The sequence below is a fragment of the Linepithema humile genome, chromosome 3 (assembly GCF_040581485.1).
Source record: "Linepithema humile isolate Giens D197 chromosome 3, Lhum_UNIL_v1.0, whole genome shotgun sequence".
Classification (NCBI taxonomy): domain Eukaryota; kingdom Metazoa; phylum Arthropoda; class Insecta; order Hymenoptera; family Formicidae; genus Linepithema; species Linepithema humile.
In genome coordinates, this window is record NC_090130.1 from 29,170,970 (window position 1) to 29,189,667 (window position 18,698).

General features: G+C 34.1%; 5 protein-coding genes across 12 annotated transcripts; 2 read left to right on the forward strand and 3 right to left on the reverse strand.

Moving 5' to 3' along the window:
* The first annotated feature begins 2,258 nt into the window (after positions 1–2,258).
* LOC105669880 (metaxin-1) lies at positions 2,259–5,907 on the forward strand. Of its 5 annotated transcripts, none has more exons than XM_067351434.1 (7): positions 2,259–2,452; positions 3,193–3,440; positions 3,884–4,049; positions 4,159–4,545; positions 4,891–4,951; positions 5,098–5,128; positions 5,815–5,860. In XM_067351434.1, the coding sequence occupies exons 1-7, from the start codon at positions 2,366–2,368 to the stop codon at positions 5,822–5,824; spliced, it is 990 nt and encodes a 329-aa protein (XP_067207535.1). In that variant the 5' UTR covers positions 2,259–2,365; the 3' UTR covers positions 5,825–5,860. The 5 variants fall into 5 exon arrangements, 4 of the variants coding, with proteins under 4 accessions (XP_067207535.1, XP_012218496.1, XP_067207536.1 ...); XR_010889151.1 differs by having other exon boundaries at positions 2,260–2,452; positions 4,911–4,951; XM_012363073.2 differs by lacking the exon at positions 5,098–5,128.
* Vps45 (vacuolar protein sorting 45) lies at positions 5,579–8,831 on the reverse strand. Its single transcript, XM_012363072.2, has 8 exons — positions 8,462–8,831; positions 8,189–8,387; positions 7,910–8,059; positions 7,444–7,823; positions 6,929–7,201; positions 6,698–6,862; positions 6,392–6,621; positions 5,579–6,316 (listed from the first exon to the last, which is right to left on the reverse strand). The coding sequence occupies exons 1-8, from the start codon at positions 8,552–8,554 to the stop codon at positions 6,118–6,120; spliced, it is 1,689 nt and encodes a 562-aa protein (XP_012218495.1). The 5' UTR covers positions 8,555–8,831; the 3' UTR covers positions 5,579–6,117.
* Positions 8,832–9,321: 490 nt separating this feature from the next.
* Positions 9,322–13,037, reverse strand: CCT7 (chaperonin containing TCP1 subunit 7). 2 transcript variants are annotated; one of them, XM_012363044.2, is made up of 6 exons: positions 12,747–13,037; positions 11,925–12,185; positions 11,311–11,640; positions 10,750–11,222; positions 10,337–10,606; positions 9,322–10,262 (listed from the first exon to the last, which is right to left on the reverse strand). In XM_012363044.2, the coding sequence occupies exons 1-6, from the start codon at positions 12,747–12,749 to the stop codon at positions 9,971–9,973; spliced, it is 1,629 nt and encodes a 542-aa protein (XP_012218467.1). In that variant the 5' UTR covers positions 12,750–13,037; the 3' UTR covers positions 9,322–9,970. The 2 variants fall into 2 exon arrangements, with proteins under 2 accessions (XP_012218467.1, XP_012218466.1); XM_012363043.2 differs by lacking the exon at positions 12,747–13,037 and adding an exon at positions 12,266–12,423.
* A 371-nt stretch (positions 13,038–13,408) lies between these two features.
* Positions 13,409–16,909, forward strand: Ak1 (Adenylate kinase 1). Of its 3 annotated transcripts, none has more exons than XM_012363046.2 (5): positions 13,409–13,620; positions 15,389–15,608; positions 15,808–15,933; positions 16,014–16,199; positions 16,284–16,909. In XM_012363046.2, exons 2-5 carry the CDS (start codon positions 15,420–15,422, stop codon positions 16,353–16,355), a joined length of 573 nt encoding a protein of 190 aa, XP_012218469.1. In that variant the 5' UTR covers positions 13,409–13,620; positions 15,389–15,419; the 3' UTR covers positions 16,356–16,909. The 3 variants fall into 3 exon arrangements, with proteins under 3 accessions (XP_012218469.1, XP_012218470.1, XP_012218473.1); XM_012363047.2 differs by lacking the exon at positions 13,409–13,620 and adding an exon at positions 14,396–14,542; XM_012363050.2 differs by lacking the exon at positions 13,409–13,620 and adding an exon at positions 14,910–15,060.
* Positions 16,201–18,582, reverse strand: LOC105669864 (RNA-binding region-containing protein 3). The gene is made up of 5 exons (XM_012363045.2): positions 18,442–18,582; positions 17,817–18,296; positions 17,598–17,730; positions 16,928–17,519; positions 16,201–16,854 (listed from the first exon to the last, which is right to left on the reverse strand). Exons 1-5 carry the CDS (start codon positions 18,448–18,450, stop codon positions 16,695–16,697), a joined length of 1,374 nt encoding a protein of 457 aa, XP_012218468.1. The 5' UTR covers positions 18,451–18,582; the 3' UTR covers positions 16,201–16,694.
* Between the last annotated feature and the right edge of the window lie 116 nt (positions 18,583–18,698).

Below are 18,698 nucleotides of genomic sequence, written 5' to 3' on the forward strand. Positions count from 1 at the left end.
GCAATGCTCGAGCATTCCCTCTCACTTTCAAAAAGTGGTCGCTCAAAATGGCTGCCATGACGTACATCCATCCGCGGATTTACCTAGTCCTGGCTAGTATATGCTCCCTCCTGTTTCTTTTTACTCAATGATTGAAATATATACCATACTGGAACGAGCACGCCTTTGTTCTCGACCGGTCAGATGGAGATAGCTGTTCGGACCCGGATCTCTCTATCTAACCAACAGTTTCGGTCACGTGTTCACAACTATTATTATGGCCGGTTTATGCTTCGGTCTTAAGGCGGGAGCACAGACTTTTGCATAAAGCATAACGCATAAGCATAAGGAAATTGATTGGTCCGTTTCCTTATGCATTTGCTTATGCTTATATATAGACCAATCAATTTCCTTATGCTTATGCGTTATGCTTTATGCAAAAGTCTGTGCTCCCGCCTTTAATCTTAAGCCGAGAGCACAAGCTTTTACATAAAGCATAACGCATAAGCATAAGGAAATTGATTGGTCTATATATAAGCATAAGCAAATGCATAAGGAAATGGACCAATCAATTTCCTTATGCTTATGCGTTATGCTTTATGCAAAAGTCTGTGCTCCGGCCATTAATCTTATAGCCGAGAGCACAAGCTTTTACATAAAGCATAACGCATAAGCATAAGGAAATTGATTGGTCTATATATAAGCATAAGCAAATGCATAAGGAAATGGACCAATCAATTTCCTTATGCTTATGCGTTATGCTTCATGCAAAAGTCTGTGCTCCGGCCATAAGAGTTGATAACGTAGAATGCCATAAGGGCGTTTATACTTTCCTAGTCTTAATCTTATAGCGTTTTCGATTATACAGGATTTGAACGACCCAAGATTGGTTAATGACGTCATTGCAACCTCTCCACCAATGAAAGACTTGCATTTATAGTAAAATAGTGATTGATCAACCCTAGATCGTTCAAACCCCGTTTATTCGAAAACGCTATAAGATTAAGACCGAAGCATAAACCAGCCATTAGTCGAGAATAGACGAGATAGAAGGAGAAATCCGGTACCGAGTCACTGCCTTGTCTGACCGTTTTGTCGAATGGAGGGGGTAGCCTGTGCTCGTTCCAGCAGAGAGAAGACTGAGGCTGGCGTCACATATAGCGTTTTCGAATAAACGGGGTTTGAACGATCTAGGGTTGATCAATCACTATTTTACTATAAATGCAAGTCTTTCATTGGTGGAGAGGTTGCAATGACGTCATTAACCAATCTTAAGTCGTTCAAACCCCGTTTACTCGAAAACGCTAATAGAACCCGTAATCCGTAATCCGCACCGGAAGTCCGCAAAAGTTACTAGGGATTGCGTCCGTAACGTTACGTGTGTTTTTTCTCCTTATGTCCCATGGAGCCGTAAATACACACGTAACGGTATTACTATTTTTTATTTAACAAATTATAATTGTTTATTTGTATTTTATTCATAAGAAAACTACAGAATATATTATAATTTTAACAAAAATTTTAATTAAATCGTCAAATTTAGTTAAATAAATAAAATTAAAAAAAGCATTACTAGTAATAACTAGTAACTTTTAGTAACTTTTACGGAAATTTCATGGAATTACGGCTCCATGGGACACAAGGAGATAGGCCGGCGTCACATAGAACCCGTAATCCGTAATCCGCACCGAAAGTCCGCAAAAGTTACTAGGGATTGCGTCCGTAACGTTACGTGTGTTTTATCTCCTTGTGTCCCATGGAGCCGTAATTCCATGAAATTTCCGTAAAAGTTACTAAAAGTTACTAGTTATTACTAGTAATGCTTTTTTTAATTTTATTTATTTAACTAAATTTGACAATTTAATTAAAATTTTTGTTAAAATTATAATATATTCTGTAGTTTTCTTATGAATAAAATACAAATAAACAATTATAATTTGTTAAATAAAAAATAGTAATACCGTTACGTGTGTATTTACGGCTCCATGGGACACAAGGAGAAAAAACATACGTAACGTTACGGACGCAATCCCTAGTAACTTTTGCGGACTTCCGGTGCGGATTACGGATTACGGGTTCTATGTGACGCCAGCCATAAAACACACGTAACGTTACGGACGCAATCCCTAGTAACTTTTGCGGACTTTCGGTGCGGATTACGGATTACGGGTTCTATGTGACGCCGGCCTCAGTTTTTCCATACGTCAAAGCCTAAAGTTAGCGATCTAGTACTAGTATAGACATCTATGGTATAGAGCTCAGTGCTGTACATACACGATGCTACATTGTTTATGATTGTTTACACTGAAGAAATATATATGTAGTTTTGTGTGAAAGAAATTTGTGGAGTGGACTGAAATTTGACTGGCGATGCAAGTTTTTGAAAATGACTAATGTCGAGGTATTACAATTGGATATATGGAAAGGCGATTGGGGTCTCCCATCAATCGACATAGATTGTTTGCAAGTTCTGGTATGTATAGGTTATGAAACGAACATATATCAATTGATTCTAATTACTAATTTGTAACAATAATTTTTATATGATATAAAATTGTTCATATGCCATAAGCGATGCGAATGTAGAATGTCTCAAGTTATTTAATATCTTTATTATAAAGTAATGACCAATTTAGAATTGATTTTGCTCACTGAAAATATCAAATCAAATCGTATAGTGATTCTTTCAAATGATTAACAGTTAAAAATTCAGAATTTCTGACAGACGAAACGTCAAGAAAGAAAATAAATGGCAAAATGATATTTTTCGGATAATGTTAAATGAGTTTTAATGAAATTTTAATGTAAATTTTTCTAATAATGATATATAGTATTAAAAATTAATAAGATACAATAAATAATGATCTTTTGATACTTTCATCCTTAAATTAACTAAAGAAGCTATGATTAAAGTAACATCTGTTATTTCTAAGATATATTGACAAACATATCTATGAATATAGATATTGGAATACTTAAACTGTTGACTCAATAATTAGTAAAAATGAAAGCAAGAAGAAGCACCATAAATTTATCCATCTAAATGCTTTATTATTGTTTAAATTTGTTTAAATGTTGGATGTTAGTTTAACTATTGTTTAGCTATTCAAATTATAATGATAATATATCAACATGTCTTAATGATCAATTGATTTAGATTATCATCATTTTGATTAGCATTTGTTTCCTAATATAGTCTCATGTTATTTATAGGCATATGCTAAATTTATCGGGGAACCTTTAAAAGTAAATCCAGCAAGCAATCTATTTGGAACACCAAATGGTCGATTACCTTTGCTTAAGGCTGGTCTAAGTACTTTGGATACAGTTAAAGATATATTACCATTTTTTAGAGCAAAACGTAATTCTGACTACATGTTAACTGATAAACAATATGCAGACGTCATGGCTTATGATGCTCTGCTTAAGGAAAAGTTGTATCCAGCCTTCCAATTTATATGGTATGAGAGATACAGAAACGTATCAGAATAAGATACAACTCAGTCTTTATAAAATTTAAAAAATGCAAAAAAGTTTCAAATTTTATCTAAAGAAGTCATGCTTGGTTTAAGGATATACAATGATTAAAATTACAGTTAACTGGTTATTTGTTAAAATTACAAAAATTTAGTAACTATATATATAATATATATATATATATATATATATATATATATATATATATATATATATATATATTACTGTTGTTTTAAGTAAATAAATTACATAAGTAAATTATGTGTCAAATATTAATATAAATAATATTAATAGCATTAATAACATTAATAGTAAGCATATTTTACCGTAATTAGAAGTTTAGCAATGTCCGTCTCATCATTGTGTTTTTGAAATTATAATAAATGTGTTACAATACAAAGTATATTATTACTACCATTATTTTTAGGTGGATAGATAAAAAAAATCTGGATGAATTAGTTAGACCATGGTACTGTAAAGCACTATCTTTTCCATTTAATTTCTATTATCCAGGAAAGTTTGAGCGACAAGCGCATTCTTTGATGGAAAGTTTATACCCTTTGGAAGATAATATAAATGATATCGAAAATAAGGTATGCATAACATGCGGAATTTAATTTAGAGCTCATTAAACACATAGAAATGTTTATATAAGAAAATATTTAAAAATTCTGACAACTTTAAAAATTCTTTTAACAACAGGTGTATTCTGAAGCACAAAAGTGTCTGACGTTGTTATCTACAAGGCTTGGAGATAGTGATTTCTTTTCCGGGCAGGAACCTAACACTATAGACGCGATTATATATTCATATTTGGCACCGTTGCTTAAGATTCCATTACCAAATTCAGTCTTGCAAAATCACTTGAAAAATTGTACAAATCTGGCGAAGTATGTGTCGCGTATATCGCAGAGGTACTTTGGGGATGTGTATCAGACTTACGAGAAGCATAAAGCGGAGAAAAACGCTGAAAAATTAAAAACAGATTCGGAGAGTGAATTCCCAAACAAGAGAAGAAATCAGATCTTTGCTGCGTTTGTTGCTACACTGGCGATGGCGGGATATGCGTTATCTATGGGTATTGTAGAGGTGAGTTCTGTTCATACTGAAAAATATATGACAAAAAAGTATATTATACTATATTTTTATAATGTTAGATTTCTTATTTAATGTCCAGACTAAGAAATGGAAAATAGGAGTCAGAGACGAAGAATTATTCTTGTAGATATAATATTTTGTTGCATATTAAATTAGTTTTTCTAGTTTCACATATTTGTTGGAACACTTCTAACATGTGAAATATCTTTATCGCAATTGATATCTGTAGCGATGGTCTATCACAAGGCTTTTTTATGTTTTGTACATGAATAGATCTTCCTAAGCATAAAACAGTACAAATGTTAATGTTAAAGATACAGGTAGCTTTATTTGTAGGTACTAATATATTTATTAAGAAGCAGAAAATTTATTAAGGTTCCTAAGAAGAAAAGAAAACGTGAGTATTAGCTGCACGTTGAAAATAATTAAAATTAGTTTTTACAGTGATATTATTTTCGCTTCTTATCGTTCTCACAAGATTATTGTGAAAGAGTTCATGTATTTATAATCACACTCACTCATAAATAGCTTATTTCTATTTAGCTTGCGAATTTAAAAATGGAGAAGTCTCTATGTAAGTAATAATCTATGGATGTGATACTAATTTAGAGATAGAATATCTGCAAAGTGTTCAGAATTCATATAAAATTTGTTATTTACATGCTTAATAAGAAATTAAATTGTTATTTGTGTTATTTATCATTAAATATGTTACACATACAATCAATGCACTTACATTCAGTGGTCAAATTTTTAGTAATATTTAAGATAAATTTAAGGTAAATTTAATTGTTTTGTTCTTATATAATTAATCGTATGGTTATATTTCTTTACACATTTGCAAAGAAAAATAAGTCACGTTTTATAAAGTGTCACACACACAATGTAAACAAAAGTTGAAGATAATAATACAATTAAAAAACAATTCCTTGATAAAAACACCTAAAAATCGATAATTATTTAGAAACAAGTATAGCACGATTAGGAATGTTAAGTTTTAAAAGTGAAAATAGATAATAAAATCTTATTTTTTATGTAGTTTTAAAACGACTTTATTTTAACAGAATCTTAATTGTAGGGCTTAGTTGCTAAAATAATTAATTTAGAAAGTTAATAAATTGCTATAAAACATAACATCTTATACTATGAAAAGAATGCATAAATCACAGAATCTATTTAACAGCCAGTTATATAATCTTTCTGTTTTGCTGTTATTTTGCAACATTTAGTGATAATAAAAATAATATATGTTTGTTAAAGGTACCAATAAAGGATGATGAAATCTCTGATGTGCCGACAAAGTACATGTTACTGGATGATGAGGATGAAGAGTAGCAATTAGCAAAAAGAAAACTATGTGTTCGTGGTAAAAATAGGGAATATGCAATTATTAGTTGCAAATTATCTGTAAAATTCTCAGTATGGAACTATATTCGTGACACAGAGAAAGATAAAGAGAGAGGGAGGGGGGGAGGGAGAAAGACGAAAGGATGTTATATGATGTATAAATACCAAAATATATAACAAAGTAAATAAATATTTTGCAATATCACGATAGCAATGTTAATTTTTTCCGATTTTATATCGCATTAAAATACCACTAGTGGCATGATGTACTTCTTCCGCAAAACTTTTAAAATTATGAACGGTGGTGCCGCCCAGAATAATCTTTATGCCTGGATTTTGTTTGTTCAAATTATACACCGCCAAACTTTCCTCGTACGTTGTTCCTCCGATCATAAATACAATTATGTCCTGAGGTCTAAAAAATTAGAAGGTGTTACATATTAATCTACATTTTAATACGATACTTCTGTGCCATGTATAAATAATTTACCTTCGTGACATTATCATGTTACCAAGATAGGGAAATGCCTGTGTGCTCAATTTGCCCTTTATTAAGTCTTCTAGTGTTTCATTTATCAAAGGACAATGCTGCGTGTATATATTGTCTACTCCACTTAATCCTTTGAATAATTTTTTGGTTATTTTGGCAACTGCTTCTCGATCGAATAAATTACTCTGCCTTGCGTTAACACCGCTATATTCTAATATATTATATACAAGCTGAAAAATTAAGTTCTGTTATTATATCTATGGATTTGTGAAGGAATAAACGTCAATTTTGTAACGAGAAAAATACCTTGATATATTTGTCTGAAACATTTCTCTTCTTAAGTAATTCTATTAAACCATTTATGTCGTTGTTCGCGTGCTTTTCATAATGCAACGCGTAGAGCATGACAAGACGAACGGTATCGATGTCTCGTACTTTTTGATTATTGATAAGTGCTTTTATCTTTTGCAACTATGAACAAAGTAATAATTAATATTAAGAATATATAAATGCACATCATATGTGGATATTAATTACCTGGGAAGAATGATCAGTTTGACAACTCAGTTCTTGCTCCATTTCTGATATCTCTAACAAATTATACTTTTCGACAAGAGACGAAAGCTCTCCGACTACAGTGACATGTTTCGACACAGTACCAGAAAGTTTCTTGAATAGCGGATACGTTTCTACAAAGTGTTTCATGTCGGCTATGCTCTCAACTTTTTGATGTTTCTTTGCCTTTTTTTGAAATTCCTCCATCAATTCTTTTATTGTTTGTCCAATTTCTCCAAAGTTTAGATACAAGTTCTATAAATAGTTCAAGATTAATGTCCTTTGAATATAAAAAAAAGCCTTTCACAAAGAATAAAGTTAATAATGTATATACATGTACAAATATAAAATAAAATAATTGTATAAAATATATGTCAAAATAATTAAATATACAATCCCGTGTGTATAAAAATATTATTTTTATGAAATTATATCATTACTACTAATGATTTTAATATAAATGTATGTTCAATAAATTATATAAAGAATTTTCTTACATTGGCATAAAAGTCATCATGTTCTGCACTAAGTACAACTTCTTTCAGCTCTTTCGAAATGCCTTTCACATGAGCTAAATTCACACGATTGTTATTGATCGTCAGCAATTCATGTACCATTGCTTGATATGTCCATTGATTTAACAAAGGTGTGACAGGATCATCCCTTCTATCAACTATTAGGAGGATAGGATTGGATTCCTGCCTGAATTCAAAGGAATTCGATTCTTTACTGAGCACTTCCCTTATCTTTTCTGCTAATCTCTTTGCCATGTCAGAACTATTTTGGTATCTAATATATGGACATTTCTTCAGCGATAATAAGACAGAGGTTATTCCTTGGACAGTTCTATGTAAGTGCACTGGATCCCATGTCAGTCCTTTGGACATAAGAATGATATAATCAAATAGTTTTCATCTATCAACTTGTCACAAATCTATATAGAACTGTATACAATTAACTTACCTTCAGAGCAGGCATTTATCCCGAGTGAAAATAAATGTGGATTAATCGCCAAGTAATCAGCATAATACTCATGTACTTCTCTAACCACCTCTCGTTCGTCACTTTCTGCTAAAAGCTTTATATCTGCTTTTGCAATAATATTACTGAAATCTTTTACAAATAAGTGTTATATAAACAATTACCCCTTATTATTCTACTTTATATACAGACTATCTATTCTTCAGTTTTCTGCAGATCTATTAAAAATGTAGTTTTGCATTGGTATGCATTAGTACTTACAAATGTAATATATTCCATATTTTGGATATCTAAGTTCTTTACAAAGCAAATCAATATTTTCCTTGGTTGGCCTTACGAATACTATACAGGTCAAGTGTTTTAAAGTATCATTATGTACAGCAGTATCTATTCGCTCAAATAAATACACTTCTTTCATCAGTATCTCAGATTGACTATAAAGTAAGCTTACTATACTTGTCTGGAAATAACAAAACGAGTGTGTGTTATCTGAATTTATATAATTTACATTAATATATAATATTTTATTCCTACCGTTTGTTTGTCCATTAGCAGAACTTTCATACCAGGACCACTGTCTTCTGTCATTTTTGTGATATAAAATTTCAAAGCGGTGACGACATTCATTTTGAAGTTAGATAGTGTATCGGCTTATGCTATTCTGTTGTATACATATGTTATGCCTAATTCATATATCTTATCAAACATGTACTAATCTTTAATACTTCAGCTATTGGTAAGAAGGGATTATCAAACATGTATTTATTTGGCTGCAGAGATAGTTATCTAACTATATATATGTATATATATTAAACAATATTTTTCAACACACTTTGATCAAATTTTTACACCAAAGATAGAGAATTTCTAATTTGAGGTTATACAGGAGCGACAGAGTGTAAAACGACAGTAGAGACCTCGTATGAGAAACGCGTAAAACTCTAGATTCAAAGTCTACAAAGAAGTACAATGTCGATAAAGAAATTCTCTGCATATGTTGTTGCATGCTGTACTATAATTCGTAAAGGCAACTTGATACAATTTTTGTGGAGAAATTGAATTTAATAAATATCGCGCGCATAAATTAAAGACAAACTAAGATAGAGAATCAATAAAAGACATCAAACAAAATGTCACAAAAGTGACATCGATCTTTTTCATACTCAAGCAATAAGTAATCGAGCAATTTTGAAACTCGCAAATTTTCAAATAGATTATGAAAAAAAAGTAAAAAAAAACACTATGATATCATTGACGACTTTAAAATCACCAGAATCTATGAATTAATACTTATCAGTTATATAAATACGCTTTAAATTTTAATTGTACACAAATAAATTAAAAATGAGATTGACAATTTAAGAATTAATAACAATTTATATTAACAAAAAACATAGAAGATAGCGGAGGAATTTTATTGATAGCATATAACTTTCGTAGATTTATGTACTTTTACATATTTAAGAAATGATGTTTTTATTTCAAACAGCATAAAGCTGTTACAAAACCTTACAAAAATTAACAAAAGAAATATATTATTGCAATTCATTAGAAGTATTAACAAGTATACAAAATCTTAAAGAAGAAACACGAAAAACAAATATTCTCCTATAGGAAAAATTTTAAAGCCAAAGCAGTTTTGAGAATCGAAATTCGCAAATTTATAATTTGCAAAAATATCAATTTATTGTATTATTTAATTATTTGTCTTCGTCAATTTATTTTTCTTTCAAAGAAAAACAATTACGTAATACGTAAATTGATCCTTTCGCAATCAATATAAAATCATAGATTTATTTTTCAAAATCGCTTCGGCTTTAAGCTTAAGAATTTAGTGGTCGCAGGCGATCGTATCATTGAGATGCTACTCTCAAAAGCATTGTGTAATTATTCGCGCACAATAGCTGGAAAGGAGTAGCTTTTAGTGCGATTAGAACGATTAGAGCTGAAAAGAATTACTATTGATCTTTTATACATGCAAACTGCATAATGAATTGCAATACAACAGATTTCTTCTGTTACATAAAATTAAGGACAATCAAGTTACATCGGTCTACCCATGCCGCGTCCCATCGCCGGTGCTCTTGGGGCGTCTTGAGTGCTCTTGGGGTTCTTGATAGTCTCATCGACGGAAAGTATGAGACAGGCGGCTTCCGTGGCGGCCGTCAACGCGTTGATCTTCACTATCGCCGGTTCCCAGACGCAACACTGCATGTTGTCCGCGATATCCTCGGTATTGATATCGACACCGTACCATTGCAAGCCTTTGTGGTGCTTCTGCCGCAATTTGTTGAGGATATTTGTCGCGTCGAATCCGGCGTTATCGCAAAGTTGCCTGTAAAATCAATAATCATCACTAATTGCCATTAATATTCATGTATATATAATTAAACGTGCGTTAAAGTGTACCTTGGGATGATCTCGAGGGCTCTCGCTATCGCTCCAATCAAAAGCTGCTCCTTCCCAGCTATTGTACGCGAATGATCACGCAAAGTTTTCGACAGTTCCATCTCGATGGCGCCGCCGCCGGCGACTACCGCGTCGTTCTTCACCATACGCCTGACTACCATAATCGCGTCGTGAAGAGACCGCTCGGTTTCTTCCAAGAACTGCTCCGCGCCACCGCGCAGAATAAACGTGCACGTTTTCGCTCGGGAACATTCATAGAAAAAGTTGAACCTGATAACAGATTCGGAATGCAAAGATTACACCATTGCTACATTGGATATTTATAATTGAAATTATTTTGAGAACTGCCTCGGGCAATCCTTGGATTTATTTTATCTGCGGAAGAAAAATCAATTTGTGTATTATTCAATTACCTTTCACCCCCTATTTGTTTCTCCTCAAAATCTTGACATCTTCCAAGATCGGAATCTTTGATGTCGTGCACAGTCGTTAAAATAGCTCCGCCGCACGCCTTCATCGTTCTTTTAAGATCCTCTTCCTGCACCCTACCGGCGCAGAACATGTCTCTGTCAGCAAAATACTGCGTCGCAACGTCGCCAATCGGCAGCATGGACAGCACCACTTTCGCGTCGCTCTTGTGAATCTGATCGAGCTTGTCGTAGAGAATCTGCCATTCCGCGTCGACGATTCGCTGGTATTCCGCCACATTGTCCACCCGCACCTCCGCATTATCCCGTTCGGCTTTCAATTCCAGCTCGATGTTTAACAACGCGATCTTGCACTGATGATACTTCTTCGGTTGCATCTCGAATCCGGCATAAGAGAAGGTCTTTTTAAAGGCCACTCCTTGAATGAGTTCGGAATCTTCCAGAGCACCTCCAGATACCTAAATGTCATATTTACAATTGTGTATTATTCGCATATAAAATATTAAAATTTTCTATAAATCACATTTTTATCGTCTAATTACATACTTTCTTAATACCAATCATGTTGAGAGGAAGCAAATCATCTAACATCATGACAGCTTTGACGACTAGTTGACTGAAATGTTTCTTCTGTTGATGTATCAATTTGGAGCTCATTGATGTAGCTGCGCATTCTTCAAGAAGCTCAATTTGCTTGCTCATGTCAGTTTTGTCTATCTTGACGCTTAGTTCATTGATTTTGTCTACGGCTATCTGAAGTCCACGACGAAGAGCTTTAATAATTATACGAGAGTGCACACCTTCTTCGATAAAGGGTTTTATCTGTTTCAAAAACTCTCCGGCTAACAGAACCACACTGGTTGTGCCATCTCCAACCTATTAAACAGAAGAATAATTATTACTCCTACGTTTCTTTTCGCTGCATATTATTTTATCAACATTCCGAGTAGTAAAGTGTTTGAACACTGTTTGAAACAATAACATATCTTGGAGACATTGTCAGTCTACAGGTTCTGAATTTTGTATCCTCTGAATTTTCATATACAATAATGTTGTCTTTCTTGCATTATTGTTTCAGCCAACATTTTGGAAAAAATGCACTGGCCTAAATTCTTTTCAGAGACCAAAGCAGGATTGAGACAACTAATATAATAACTTACCTCTGCATCCTGTGACTTAGCGATGTCTACTAAGGTTTTTGCGGCTGGATGAATAATATCCAACAGTTTCAAAATGGTAGCGCCATCATTGGAGATCGTACTCTTCCCATTTTGATCAACTATAAGTTTGTCCATACCGCGTGGACCCAAAGTGGTCCGAACAGCGTCCACCACAATCTGGCATGCATTTATATTGGATATCACTTGTGGCTTTCCCTGGGACGCATCCGTGCCTTCTTTCAACAAGATAATCTGTGGTTGCTGCGCACAACAAACAGAAAAAAACATTATAATTTTATTTTAAAAATTATCTAACATTAAATAAACACGCAAAGGAATACCGTCGCGTATTTCCCCATTTCTGATGCTTGCAATCCTTCTTACACAAATCAAATACTTGATCGCGGTTACAAAACCGAAATGAAGCGAGAGGACGAAAAACAAACGAAGGTCGAAACAGTTGGAAATTCACATTGCAAAAATCAACATCAGTCGAACTGAAAACGTTGCGCAGACGCTGGGTGTGTATACACACGCGAAATAATCTCCTTATAAGGTTATAAGATTCAGTCAGAGCGGAAGCTTTGACGACTTGTGGAAGTGTGAGTATAAAATTGAATCGTTTGTCGCTTCATTGCAATACATTTTTCATCGCAAATATGTATAATGAAGTAAAAGTAAAAGTGAAGTAAAATAAAGCTCGAGGCATCGCAATAGAATGCCACTTTATTGAGGTTAGTGTGTATATAGTGTTAACGATTTATTGATAATCAGCAGGTTCACTTTTTTATTTTTTTTTTTTTTTTTTGCATAAAAGCTTACCATTGTGGAGTTTTTAGTGTGGAGCTTATTTTACCACGTGTTTTTGAGAATTCTCGATGTTTCTTTGAATGCTTCGCACGACGAAAGGCACCGACAGAAGTAACGAGCATAGAGTGGGTGTTGTCAAGAGGTCTGTTCTTTATAGATGAACTGGCTGCACTAGTTCAGAGTTTATCTTTTTCCCTCCACATTGGAAGAAGAAAGATAAACTCTGAACTAGTGCAGCCAGTTCAGCTATAAAAAGGTCTGTTCTTTATAGCTGAACTGGCTGTACTAGTTCAGAGTTTATCTTTTTCCCTCCACATTGGAAGCTATAAAAAACAGACCTAAGGACAGATCTAATAGCGTTTTCGATTATACAGGATTTGAACGACCCAGGGTTGGTTAATGACGTCATTGCAACCTCTCCACCAATGAAAGACTTGCATTTATAGTAAAATAGTGATTGATCAACCCTGGGTCGTTCAAATCCTGTATAATCGAAAACGCTATAAGATTTGCGTGTAGTGTAAAATTCGTCAGCGTCATATTTGGCATACTTCTATTCGCCAGCCAATCAGATCGTCGATACGTAGTGACACCAAGTGTTCTTCATGCATCGTGTGAAGTAAGCCTATGGTTGTTGATGGGGAAGGATGCAACGATTGCACGTGAATGCATCGTGACTTGTTTATGACATAAGGAGTATCCTTGACGAAGTGTGTTTGCCGAAGGTACTCGATAAACACATGACGGGCAATTACCCTTTCAAGAATGCTTATGTCAAGTGGTTGATTTTACTACGCACATAGATTATCGGGTTAGGGATGTACGTCATTGATTCCGTTGCGGTGGAATAACGCAGACGAGTTACGGTCGGAAGGAAGTTATTTGGGTAAATAACTCTTCGCTAATTCTACTGTCGAATTCAGTTGAAATAAAATTATAGTGTTCGATTAATTTAACGATTCAGCTTGTGGTTTCTCATTTAAGATAATTTGACTGATTTTTCTAGTTCTGCTTGTTTTAATTATGATTATTAATTTATAGTTTTTATTTGCTTTAGACAATTTAGAAACGTTAGATGTAAATTTGTTCGTTCCAGTCGCATAAAATATGATTCACCACTGTTCCGGTTAGCTGAACACGTCCCAATTCTACCATATATTAGCAAAACACAGTTGTTAATATTTAAAAATATAAAATTTTTCCCCTCTAAAAATGTACCATTAAAAAAAAATCAGCAAATTAAGTTTGCATATAAAAGAAATAAAAATTGCTACATATATTTAATTACATAACAATTAGTACAATGAGTTGGCATGAATAATGAAGCTGTATCACGCATGATAATTTAGGTTGATCCTTAATAATTTTAATTAACAATTTTAATTAACATTTTTAATTAATAATAATTGTTTTGAGTTTAATTTCGTTAAGTAAATTTGAATCTTCATTTTATATACAAAAAAAATATTTTCATAGGAAAAATTTTATTTTTAGTGATTATTTTTGTCCTACTAGACATTTTACCTTGAATTGTACTCCGACATAATATGCGATACAATTTTGGATTCCACATTTGCTGTGGGTTTATTTTTGTCCATTGAAACGTTCCATACAGAATATCTGGCTAATATTATTGTGCAATATTATATAATTCGCGCCGCCTGTCATCACGTAATCCCGGGGAGCGAGAAGATCGGGCCGGATGTATTTTAGTCGTTTCCGCGCTTTTGCGTACCGCGCTTAGAACGTTTTCGCGTTGAGCCTTACATTGCGACGAAGTCGATCGATATACGAGCAAGTTTGCCAAGGTTCAAAGACTTTCATCAATTAACTTTAACGCTATTTTAATTTCTTTTTTCATATCCCTGAATTAATTAGAGTAATATGATCGTAACTTCAGTTCTCATCGACGTTGGTGAAAATCGCTATGTTAAGAGCTTCCCGTAATTTGTTAAAATTAACAATATTTAATCTATTGCCTCTTTCTCTATTTAAATGTAAAACAAAGTTTAATAGCCTTTAGATCGAAGTCCCCGCCTAAAATTTAACAAGTCGCGACGAGGGTTGTCTGTTGTCGATGCGTAACTGATTGAACTTTTGCATGGTTGCCATTAGTGAGATACTTGGCGAAAGTTCAAGGTAACGAGACCTCGAACGTCGATGAGCTTTTCCGAAGGCGCAAGCGTCAAGCTCATTGTTAACGGCGAGCGAGTGTAGAATCGATGCGTTTGAAATTTCACTCGGTCTTCCCCGATTTATTCGGCGTATTCGATTCGCGTCAGTGTTGTTCGCTCAAATTCCTCTTGAAACTTTCTCCCCGGCTTACGTATGTACACTTGCGGCGCCTCTTTAATTAGCCGAGCTGAAAGAAGTGATTTATAAATTCTTCTCCGTTCCGGAAGATGCAAATGTTCAAAATTATTTAGCACATAAAAATCCTTCGAAATTTCACATTTATGCAAAACATTTGTAAATTTTTTATATAGAAATTCTTTGATTTGTCAAAAATCCGAAAACCAAACATCAATTCAATATTTAAAATATGCGTGTATTTTAAGTGACGAGCAAAACACTTTTTTTTTCAATAGAAAGCTTCTAAAAAGTTTTTCCCGATATTTAAAAAAAATTTAAACGATCGTCACTTATAAATTCAGCTAACATCGTTAAGAGGAGAGCTACGCGGAAATGATGAAAACAATCTGGGTGATCGGCGGACCGGGATGCGGCAAGGGAACGCAATGCGACCGCATGATCGAGAAGTATGGATTCCTCCACTTGAGCAGCGGCGATTTGTTGCGAGCGGAAGTCGCCAGTGGCAGCGAGAGGGGTGCGTCGCTCCAGGATCTAATGTCCAAAGGATTATTCGTGCCGACGGTATGTCGATATTTTGAAGTTTCGTTAATTGGCGCGACCGCTTGAATCACTCACGAATTGCATCTGTCAAATTTGCCTCGAATAAAAAATTTAGCGCGCGTAGCAAAACTGAAGATAAATACAAAAGATTATGATATGTCGCGCATCTTACGCGAACGCACCGCGTTTCCTCAGTGTGAAGATCATGTGGTTTCGCTAGGACGTCGTGCTGGCGCTCATAAAGGAAAAGATGGATAAAGCCCGCGAAGAAGGAGTCACGAAGACCGGGTTCCTCATCGATGGATATCCTCGTGAAAAGGATCAGGGCATTCTCTTTGAGCAAAATGTAAGAATCCGTCCTTTCCCTATTCGTTATCCGCTTTTCTTGTTCCTTTTTATTTTTAACCATCGACATGTGTTGCACAGGTTTGTCCCGTCGACCTAATCCTCTTCTTCGACGTAGCAAACGAGACCCTGAAGAAGAGGCTCCTCGGGCGTGCCGCCGTGTCCCAAAGGGCGGACGACAACGAGGAGACGATCAAGAAGAGAATCGAGATCTTTAATTCGAAGAACAACGAGATCGTTGAGCACTACAAGGACAAAGTTGTTAGAGTGAGTTTAGATATTCAATATTTTATTTATTTGTACATCGCATTTTTTATGTCAACTTATGAAAAATTAATCATTCCGTTTCAGATTAATGCGGAAGGGACGGTAGATGAAATATTCACTGAGGTCACAAAAGCGCTGGACGCTTTATTAGCATAGATAAATCGCATTATAAACTTCTGAAAAGCAACGGCTAACATCTACAGTTAAATCTTCACCGATAATTCATTACATGGATGCTTCTCGCGCATCCAAATAAAATTGCGCAAATAAATTAGGTATCTTTAATTGTTAATTGTTGTGAATAAAAGTACGCTAATATATAACAATTTTGAGTCTAACTGCAATATTTATGTTTTACTTGACTATTTTCAAAACTGTTTTCGTTCAGTGATAAGAATCTTTCAGTCTGCATAAAAATTTCTATCATGAACAATTTAATTACAGCACTGTCATAAAATATATATTAATATTCTGTTAAAGCAGACGTAATCTGTGTTAACTTTTAAGAGCTTTGCCAAATTGTACAACCATGGGCTTATCTTTTAATATGAATCCATGTGTTTCGTCGAGTGCCATCTGAGCCTGTACAGTATTTTGTAGTGTGATAAAAGCCTGCCCTTTCATTCTGCCTTCTTGCATAAGTCGTACATCATATCTGAAATGCAGACAATAATACGAGATACCAATTGAAAATAAAATATCAAAAGCTACATCAACGAAATACTTACTCGTACTCAGCGTCTTTCAATCCCGCAATAACGTATCTCTGATAAATATAATGCAAATCATCTATTTCCACTTGTTTGGTAAGATTCTTTATGTAAAGACGATTGGATGGTTTGCCTGGATGATAATTCTTGAACACAGGAAGCACTCTTTGATCATTAGCCGAGATTCTGTTAGCTGCCAATTCCTCGGAAGTTATAAATTTATTTTTTTGCGCCTCTTTATTATCCTTCGCGTCTTCGGTGGCTTTATTGGTCGGGAATATCAAACCGAATCCACCATCCACCGTCACGTTGCTATCTTGATTCGCAGATGCGTCTAACGACTCTAAAGTCTTCAGTTCGATTTTAAGATTTTTGGTCTCTCCACGTCGAACAGATTCGAACATATCTTCTGGTTTGAGCACTTTTTGCGTGGACGAAGAAGCTGTGACATTTTTGGCAGGATTTACAAATTTCGGAATCTTCATACGTTTCGTAGATTGCGGTCGTTTTCGTTTAACGGGGATAATTTCTAAAGGTCTGACGTCCTCTTCATCTGATTCTAATTCAGATTCTTCTTCCTCTGTTTCTCCTTCGTTTGCATATAATGCATCTAAAACAAAACATGCTATGTTATATGCCTATTTTTAAACATAATGTATGAGCGATTTTTTACTATGTAATGCATTACCATTATTTACAAATTCGTAACCAAAGATATCTTTATATTTCTCCATATCGTATATTTCCTTCAGCATGGGAAATTCCATTTCCAATTCTTCAAAGGGAGGAGGTAAGTTCATCTTATTCATTAAATGCAATACCTATGAATAGATGTAATGGCTGTAACGTTATTAAGATTGTATTGTTCATTAAAATAACATTTTCAGGTAAAAACTTGGTGACTTACTTGTGTGTAGAAAGCTGGTTCTTTTAACATTTGTATGGCTATCCTTATTAATGTACTTCTTGTCGGCGCTGTATATTTATATTTTATATTTGGTGGAGGAGGTTGGCTGAAATCATAATTCATAGTCCAATTGTTCAACTTCCGCAGAAATGCTTGAACATGAGATTTATTTGTGGTTTCCGTTTTTGTGTCATTGCTCCTTGGTGCTTCCTGTTCAACATTCTGTTCCAAAACTTCGGTAAGTGTGGACTTTCTGGCATATTCAACTGACAGATACTGTCCTTTAACATTTAACTGATGTAAACGCAACAGTGCTTCCGCTGCCAATTGTTGAGATGGAAACTTGGCAAAGGTGGTAGTGTACTTGCTCGACGATCGTGTTGTTCTTGTTTTTATTGCACCATATTTTTGTAATAACGCATCTCGTTGCTCGTTAGAAAGATGTGGAGGTAAATGAAGAATCCTCAAAGTGTCGCATGCCTGAAAGCATAATATAAAAATTCTCATATCAAAATAAACAAATAAAATAAAGAAGGTTAAACAAGTAAAGCGTAATTTTAGTAATAAAACTGAAAGCTAATTTCAACAGTTGTATTAATAGTATTATATAAAATATTCAAATTACAGGAATCATTTTCAATTTTATGTTCTGTCGCACTTTTAATGTAAATTCTATCACTCATTCCTTTCAAACCGGTCAAAACATAAACAATCATAAATCATAAATATCTAGTTGCGATACATTATTGTCAAAAACATTCATGCTGTGAGAAAGCGTTCTAAACGCTTGACCTACTGACCAATCATGTGCTAATGCAAAATCACATTAGACATACGATTGGTTAATTTCTTTATGCAAGTTCATATGAATCTAACCTAAAG

What these genes read in the sequence shown, in the direction of transcription:
- CCT7 (XM_012363043.2), bottom strand. An exon ending in CTAAGTCACAGGATGCAGAG is followed by an intron (nt 11,641 to 11,924) that starts GTAAGTTATTAT and finishes TCTGTTTAATAG; the next exon opens with GTTGGAGATGGCACAACCAG. An exon ending in GCCCTCGAGATCATCCCAAG is followed by an intron (nt 10,263 to 10,336) that starts GTACACTTTAAC and finishes TTGATTTTACAG; the next exon opens with GCAACTTTGCGATAACGCCG.
- Ak1 (XM_012363046.2), top strand. Translation starts at nt 15,420, where the DNA reads ATGATGAAAACAATCTGGGTGATCGGCGGACCGGGATGCGGCAAGGGA. An exon ending in GCATTCTCTTTGAGCAAAAT is followed by an intron (nt 15,934 to 16,013) that starts GTAAGAATCCGT and finishes TGTGTTGCACAG; the next exon opens with GTTTGTCCCGTCGACCTAAT. An exon ending in ACAAGGACAAAGTTGTTAGA is followed by an intron (nt 16,200 to 16,283) that starts GTGAGTTTAGAT and finishes ATTCCGTTTCAG; the next exon opens with ATTAATGCGGAAGGGACGGT.
- LOC105669880 (XM_067351434.1), top strand. Translation starts at nt 2,366, where the DNA reads ATGACTAATGTCGAGGTATTACAATTGGATATATGGAAAGGCGATTGG. An exon ending in TAGATTGTTTGCAAGTTCTG is followed by an intron (nt 2,453 to 3,192) that starts GTATGTATAGGT and finishes TGTTATTTATAG; the next exon opens with GCATATGCTAAATTTATCGG. An exon ending in TCCTAAGAAGAAAAGAAAAC is followed by an intron (nt 4,952 to 5,097) that starts GTGAGTATTAGC and finishes ATTTCTATTTAG; the next exon opens with CTTGCGAATTTAAAAATGGA.
- LOC105669864 (XM_012363045.2), bottom strand. An exon ending in AACCAGCTTTCTACACACAA is followed by an intron (nt 17,731 to 17,816) that starts GTAAGTCACCAA and finishes ATCTATTCATAG; the next exon opens with GTATTGCATTTAATGAATAA. An exon ending in TTACGAATTTGTAAATAATG is followed by an intron (nt 17,520 to 17,597) that starts GTAATGCATTAC and finishes GTTTTGTTTTAG; the next exon opens with ATGCATTATATGCAAACGAA.
- Vps45 (XM_012363072.2), bottom strand. Translation starts at nt 8,554, where the DNA reads ATGAATGTCGTCACCGCTTTGAAATTTTATATCACAAAAATGACAGAA. An exon ending in TGCTAATGGACAAACAAACG is followed by an intron (nt 8,388 to 8,461) that starts GTAGGAATAAAA and finishes TGTTATTTCCAG; the next exon opens with ACAAGTATAGTAAGCTTACT. An exon ending in AACATGATAATGTCACGAAG is followed by an intron (nt 6,317 to 6,391) that starts GTAAATTATTTA and finishes CTAATTTTTTAG; the next exon opens with ACCTCAGGACATAATTGTAT.